At 37.9% G+C, this 8,155-nt stretch overlaps 1 protein-coding gene across 2 annotated transcripts in view; it reads right to left on the reverse strand.

The window, feature by feature from the left end:
* The window catches only part of SPPL3 (SIGNAL PEPTIDE PEPTIDASE-LIKE 3), a 96,070-nt gene extending 92,964 nt beyond the window's left edge, over positions 1 to 3,106 (reverse strand). Inside the window, exon 1 of one of the 2 annotated variants that reach the window (XM_077394331.1) lies at positions 2,705 to 3,106. In XM_077394331.1, coding sequence (XP_077250446.1) covers positions 2,705 to 2,836 — 132 coding nt within the window. In that variant the 5' untranslated portion in view covers positions 2,837 to 3,106. The remainder of the gene's footprint in view (positions 1 to 2,704) is intronic. The other variant, XM_077394332.1, reaches the window with a different exon arrangement.
* Between the last annotated feature and the right edge of the window lie 5,049 nt (positions 3,107 to 8,155).

Genomic DNA, 8,155 nt, shown 5'->3' on the forward strand with positions numbered 1-8,155 from the left:
ACAGCATATCATGCTTCCCTTGTCATTTTAAAGTATTGCTTGGTGCTTGTTTTTTAATGGTGATTTCTTGGTTTTGTTTTCAGTTGAATTTAAGTTTGAAACTTATGACTATTATTGATGCACGGAGTCTCTAAGGAAGGGAACGCTACAATCATCCATTACGTGGCATAACTTCACCAACGAGACGAAGATGGTTTGCAATCAAGACTCTATAAGTTCTTTTCGTTGTGTGTTTGTGATTGGCTGTGAAATGTATGATTTTGATAATGTTTGCTTCCTTTGTCTAGTAGATTTTTATTTCCCGACCTGTATGAATCACGGTTAACGCATCCCCCCTCGCCCCCCCCCCCCAAAAAACCCATCCAAAACCCCAAGCATTTTGCACATCCAATTCATTAAAGATAGAATCCCCCCCCCCCCAAAGCCCATCCAAAACCCCAAGCATTTTGCACATCCAATTCATTAAAGATAGAATGATTCTAATATTCGGAAAAGAAAACGATGGAATGATTTTTATGAAGGCCTCTCTAGCACATTTAAGGTGTGTTCGGCAAGGCTTCTCATTCTTAGCCGAATAACCAAGAGAGAAGCAGATTGATGAGATCTGAGAAGCAACTCCGACTCGCTCCACAGAATCCCATCTTTTTAGGGTGTAAAACGCACAAAAGTGAAAAAATTGAGATACGGGCTTGTGGTGGGGCGGTGAGCCAAACAAGATTTTTGGGATTTGCCTATTTTCTTTCATTCTTGTGCCTACAAAATAGGCAGAAACAAATTTTATAATGGTTTTCGAACGCGCCCTTAGACGCTCAGCATTTCTTTAGTCAAGGAGGCTATTGGTGAAAGAATTATTGGGGAGGCTAATAGCTCAGCAGATAAGTTGGTAATATATGAAGTGGAATGCAATTCGGTGGGAACCCTTATATGCCAAGCAAGGCTTTGTTGTTGCACGGAGCTATTGTTGTCATTTTTCTGCTATAAATAAATTAGCACTTGTACAAAATGGAAGAAAAGATGTTATGTTAAAGAGACAAAAATCATAATAAATATTCCATGATTTAGAACAATTGAATAGTGCTTAGGGAAGCAAAAACATATTAAACAATCAAAGCACAGCATTTGTTCCTTAATAGTCAAAAATGAAATATTTGGCCTAGATAAGAATCAGGATCACAGTGAGATGGACAAAGCTCAAATTTGATGCCCACGGTTCATAAAATCCAGGGAGCGAGATATTGGTGGTGTTGTTTGTGATGTTAGAGTTTTACTATGTTGTACGGCTCTATTAATTGCACAACCTCATAAATATTTTCTTTTAAATGGTTTCATCAGGTATTCCAAATATTTACTCTTTCAAGGTTCCTCTCCTTGAGGCTATGTTTGGATGCCAATTGCAAGGGATCCTCAAGCAATCCCTAAGCCAAAAAAATGCACTTTTTGGATTACTTGGTGTGCTTGTTTGCCAAAGTAACACCCAAATCCTTAGAGATTACCAGACAAGAAAAAGGTGTAATAATTGCATGTCTGGTGACATGGTTTCACTTCTTCTTCCATATGAAATATCTCAAAAAAGACAAGATTTCATAGGTAATCCTCCTCTCTCTCTCTCACACACACACACTTTTTCTCTCTTTGTCCCCCTCTCCTAGTTAACTTGCATCCAAAAAAATAAAGCTCATGGTTTGGAAATAATCCATGGTATGAACCAAGTATGCGGGCAGTTAGATAGAGGAAAGGAGCAAGGGATAACAAAATAAAGCTCATGGTTTTCCAAGGTTTACATGCATGACAACCAAAATCCTACCCGCTTCCATATACTTTACTTCCCTAAAGAATGCTTAAGCATCCAAACAGAGCCTGAGGCAGTCTAGGACTTCCATAATTGTCTGAGTTTGATATTTTCATTCAACAAGCTACAAAGCTTGGGGATGGATAACACCCAGTAAGCCAGCAACTCATAATTCAAAGCCACATGAGAACTTATGCAGTGTAATCTACAAGAAGAAATACACAATACTGCAAGCTACTATCAATGCTCTAACGATTGAAATTCTCCACAGCAACATGAAAATTTTCTTTCTTTAAAAAAAGGCATAAAAGGAAAAAAAATAGAGAGGGATTTTGCTATAGCACTCGTTAAGAAGCATTAAAATGCTCTTCCAAACAGCACTCTACAAATGTTCTGATAAAAAAAAAGTCTCAAAACATGTGTAAAAGTGTCAAAACATGTGTAAAATGCTGTTTCCAATGCTCCTTAACGAGTGCCCTAAATCGTTAGCAAAACCCAAAAAAGAAAAGAAAGGAAAAGAAAATGGAGGAACTGCAACCAAAAATTTCACCAAAGAACAAAATCTAAAGCCCTAAAAATCAAAATTTACCTAATCAAACACAAAAATACAACCCGCTTCAACTCGACTCTTTCACTATGGCACAAACTCATCTCAACATTTATGCCCTGTTTGGATTGCAGAAATTTCCTCAAAAAAGTCTAGAAAGGAAAAATATTTCCAAAATTTCCTACTTTATTTACACAGGAAAAGGATAATGTGAACCCTTCCTATTCAATTTTTACTAAAAATCCATCTAAATTAAACACAATCATAACATTTCTAACTAAATCAATAGAAGAAAAAATTTGCCAAGAGATAATTTTCCATCAGAAATGTTTTTCTTGCAATCCAAACAACGGATCTGATTTTCTTACTAATTGGAATTTGTTATTGCAGCCTGGGGATTTGGGTGCGGAATCGTCGTCATTTGAAACATCATCGGCAAAGGATAGATTGAACACGACAAGGAGATAAAGGAAGAATATAGTGAATCGAGAGTAAGACATGTTTAGGATTTTTCCCTTGCAAAACCCTAACCCTAGAGAGTTCCTTTCTCTTGAACAGGAAATCTGAATTCCCCGCAAATACGGTCGGTCCTTTCACCGAATTGACGGGAAGTTCGGAAAGGAGCGGTAGAGAGAAAATGGGGAGGTGCTTTCGTGAAGGAAAGGAAAGGAAAGGAATTATGTTAAAACAAGGACGTTCGAAAATCGTCCCTTGCCATGCTTTAGATTCGGTGAAAATTATGAATCAAGGGAAGAGTTTTTAAAACCATGAAGAGGGCTGTCAGGTTCTTTTTAAGCTCCCTTAGGACGAGAATACCCTTCTTGCTTTCCCGGGCACTTTTTATAGACCTAGCAAACGCGTGGGCCAGGTCAGGTCGACCCGCGGGTCACACGGGTTGCGGGTCAAAATGACCCGCATTCCTACGGGTCAACAATCGGTGACCCATACCCATTGCGGGTGGGTCGGGTCGACCCGCGGGTGGACTCGCAATTTTTTCCAAAACAGAGTTTTATTGGCCGGTGATAAATTCACCCCCTAATTTTCAAAATGGACAGCACAGCCTACACCATGGGATGATCCAAACCGTTCATTTGATGGGCCACAACACAAATAGATCATGCCCCAAAAATCATTGCCATAGGATGATCTCAACCGTTCGATTTATAGAAGTTTCCATATTGTGAGTACCTCTTTAGATCGGAGGGTTAGAATCATCATATGCTAATGATTTGTTGGGCACAACCTATTTACATTATGACCCATCAAATGCACGGTTTGGATCGTCCTACGGTGTGGGCTGTACCGTCCAATCGTCCATTTTGAAAAATAAGGGGTGTATTCATGCATAGTAAAGATAATGAAAATCAATGATAGTGGCAATTCCATGGCAACAAATCAAACTTAGTAAATCAACGGAGTGGCCATTTGGATACATCAAGTATGAGAATAACAAAGTATTCCCAAAAGAAAACTTTCAGTAAAGAATAACAAAGCACTGGACTTGGACTTGGCTTACAGATGGTTGATTTCTACAGATCAGATGGCTGATTTTTGAACCTTTAGTTTACTAACAAATGAATCGTCCATTTGTTTACCTCATGGTTCCTCTAATCCAGTGAGGCCCAAAAGAAAACTTAAACAGACTCTTTTCCTGTATCCATTAAGTATGAGAAAATCCGAACCAATACATATGATATATGTACACATAACATCTGATAACAGGAAAGAAAATGTGGAAATGAATAACCATAAGCTCAGCTAAGGCCACGATTTGAGGAACATAAACACATCATATAGATTAATAACAAAATATTAGAGAACACAAAGATTAGAGGAATATAGTTGAAGAATTTCACCCACTTTGGAGCTTCTGAAACATCATAGAAACATAATCCCGCTTAACAAAATATCACGGGCAAACTGAATCCATAAAAACATTATAGAAACATTATAGAAACATCATAGAAACATAATCCCCATTAAATCCATAAGTAGAACATCATAGAAACATTTAAATTAATCATAGAGACTCTATGCTTTAGAGTTGTGACAGTCATCTCCCACTGCCGGTGCCGTGAAGAAGGCCCCTGCAATGAATAAAAACTACAACAAATCAATGAATAATGAATAGAAACTATACCAAATCAATGAATATAAACTATTGGGAAGCAATGAATATAAACTATTGGGAAACAATGAATAAAAACTATACCAAATCAATTAATAGAAACTATACCAAATCAAATGACATTGGTGGTAGTTGATTCTCTTGATTCCGAATGAGAAATCTTAAATAATAATACTACGAGTTGTTCATCAGTAGGATCTTCACCTACATTTAACAAATGTAAGTAATTAAATACCATAGGATCTTCTTAATCTAGTAATTATTATAGTCGTAAATGTTTCAAAAAATATTAGTAGTGCTATGGACTATGATATGTAAATTAAATATTAAAACTTACATTGAACTTGATAACCAAACATCCAATTGCGAGTGCAAATTACGGCTTGGGCATTTTTCAGTCTTATCGAGCTTCAATATTTGGTGAGAACTTTAGCTCCAATGCTAAAAGCTGATTCCGAAGCAACGGTAGTTATTGGTACACTCATGAGATCACGTGCCATCCTAGAGAGAACAGGATATCTAATTGAGATACAAAACCTAATTTTCGTTCTTGGGTGTTGCCTTGAAAACCCCAGCATGGGTGTGCCCTTGCACTCCCAACGAATCCAGTGCACAGCTTGTCTCTATATGCATCGGGTGCATTAGTCCATTCATGTGAATTTATTATTAGAATACATGATATATTCTACAATCCCGTCCTAAAAAAAGGGAGAACATCTGCATAAGGAATAAAAAGGGGAAATGGAAAAAAGAAGATGAAGAAGAAGAGGGAAAGCCAATGAAGAAGATGAATGGCTTTGAAAACTTTTAGGGGCCATTTGGATACGCGGATTTTAGAATCCAGGTTTTTAGTTTGAAAACAGTGTAAAAGAGGGTTCATGATCAAGCTGTTGTATGCTGTCCTGACAGCGTTTCTTGGATTTTATGTGAGAAATTCCTACATCCTGAGATTTCTAGAACCTGGAAAAATATGGGTTGATCTCCTACTCTCTTGGTGACGGAAAGAAGGGCGAGCAGTAAATAACAAGTTAAAAACAACAGCTGGTCCACTTCTTCTCTTGTCTCTTAGCTACAATTTTGAAGAAATCCCGGATTCTAAAATCCGGGTCTCCAAACGGCCCCATAATGTTTGATCTATAATAAAAGAGTAATGCTAGGGAAACCGAGAGTACCAGTGAAAAGGGGACTGAACAAATTGATTTTGGCCACATCCTCAGAAGTGACGTAAGAAATCCCTTAAATTTAGGAAAATCAATAAAAGTTGATTTTTTTTGCACACATGGCATATTCTCATAGTAGGTCCCCTGCTTGGTGGTACTCTCGGTCTCCGTATCATTTTCCATAATTAAAATTTGAATTTATTCCAGGGAAATGATATCACAGCCCCACTCATGCACCTCCCCCCCCCCCCCCCCCCAAAAAAAAAAAAAGGTTTCTGTGAGAATGGTCCACTGCTTGAGGATACATTCACCCCCTTTATTGTTTTTCTTTGCCATTAAAACTTAACGAATAACGTTAAAGGGGGTGATTTTATCTGTCAGAGGGGGAAATGTCATTCTCCTCTATTCCATTAGAAAAATATGATAAAGAAGTTGTCGATTGATATTTACATATGAAACAAACTAGCACCAACAATTTGTATTCATGGTTGTTAGAGATTTTTTAAATGATATTAAAAAATTAAGTGAATTTTCACATGTTTTATTTAAAATAGAAAAACAATTTTCAGACAGGGCCAGTTGACAGGGGTATCCCGGGCGACCACAGATTGGTTACTGGAAACTTAAACGATTTCCAGAAAGGTGTGGGGAGGTCGACTGAGGAAGGCCCGGTCGACCGCGGTTCTTTGGATAAAAAAAAGAAGGAACAGAAGCATGTTGGCGGGCGACCGCGGCTGTTCGAAAAACTATCCGTTGGGAGGAAATTGACATGGTTTTCACTTCCGTTTTTCAACCTTTCTTCATGTCTTTTGCTTCCCAACAGTCATGGATGTTTTCAAACACAAGGGACACCTTGTGGATAATCCAAAACACTTAAATCGCAAAGAGTTGTGATCGAATGGTCATTATTCAAATCAATCCAAGAGATGTCTTGAAGGGATTTTTCCCTTAATGAATAGAATTCTAATGCTCTATAAAAAGAGAAGAAATCTGTCTTTTAAATATACAGAATATAGAGAAAATCAGTTATTGATGTAATTTTCTTTTCCATCTCTCTAGCAATCTCCTACTCTCTTGTTTTCTTAGTTTGTTCATAAAACAGTACACAAAAGACTGTTTTCTGTAGAAACATTTTTTGGGTTTTTCTCTAAGGCTTGAAACTCTTGAAAGGCATTTTGGGTTTGATTCCACTTGTGCAAAGTGTCATCAAACATTTGTAGGATCTTCCTACAAGGCTTCATTGTATCTTGGAGGCAATTCTCGGATCCCCATTGTACACAACTGGTGGGGGCAAAAATTGTCTTAAGGAAAGTGATTACGCGCCTTGAAGCAACTCTACAGAATTCAATCTTCTCCAAAATTCCCACCAACAATCTTAAGACAAAATTTTCTAGTTGTTTTTTAGTGCTTCAATGGCGTTGTTTTCAATTCGTCAAATGACCCAAGACTTCGTCAAACTTGAGCGTTTGACAAAGTAAACTTCAAACGGTGGCAAAAGAAGTTGCACTTCATCCTCACTTCGCTCAAAGTTGTCCGTGTTCTCACAACTCCAAGGCCGGTGGCGGTTGAAAATGAGACTCTAGTGTAGGCTCGAGCAAGGCTGAAATGGGAACAAGACGACTACATTTGCAAAGGACATATTCTCAACGCTATGTCGGATTCACTTTTCGATATATACCAAAGCATGGGACCAACAATTGAGATTTGGAATGCACTTGAAGCAAAGTACATGGCGGAAGATGCAAGTAGCAAGAAGTTTACTGTAAGTCGGTTTTTGAATTTCCGCATGGTAGAGATAGGCCAGTTATTGATCAGTTGCCTGAAATTCAACATATAGTAAGTCAAGTACATTTACAAGGTATTCTTCTTGGTGACTCTTTCATTGTTCCTTCGATAATTGACAAATTTCCACCAACTTAGAAAGACTTTAGAAAAAGTCTCAAGCACAAGAAAGAGGAAATGTCTCTTGAAGATTTGGCCCAATGCCTCAGGATTGAAGAAGAGTTAAGAATAAGAGACAACAAAGAAGAGCATGAACCTCTATCTTCTAAAATCCATTTGGTGAAAAATGTCAAAGAATCGAACCAACAAGGGAAAGGCAATCGGAAGACAAACAAGAATCCCGAAAAGAAGTTCAATAAGAACAAGAAAAGGAAAGGGGCTTGTTTCAATTGTGGCAAACCGGGCCATTACAAGAGTGAGTGTCGACTTCTTAAATATAAGAAATTGGGTGCGCCAACAAACAAAGAAAAGTTTGTGGCGATGATTTCAGAGACAAATGTCCTTGAAGATGGCAATGATTGGTTGATTGACTCGGGTGCGACAAGACATGTCTGTAAAGACAAGAATCTATTTTCAACTTATGAAATAGTTGAAGATGGAAGTGTGCTCTATATGGGCAATTCGTTGACAACAAAAGTCAAACGAAGAGAAAAGGTGGAACTTGAATTCACATCTGGAAAATGTCTCACTCTAACCGATGTCTATCATGTACCAGAAGTTCGAAAGAATTTGGTGTCTAGAAGCATTCT

Source organism: Tasmannia lanceolata, unplaced genomic scaffold (assembly GCF_043159265.1).
Source record: "Tasmannia lanceolata isolate RefF3 unplaced genomic scaffold, GAP_Taslan_0.1 ptg000013l, whole genome shotgun sequence".
In the NCBI taxonomy this organism is placed as follows: Eukaryota; Viridiplantae; Streptophyta; class Magnoliopsida; order Canellales; family Winteraceae; genus Tasmannia; species Tasmannia lanceolata.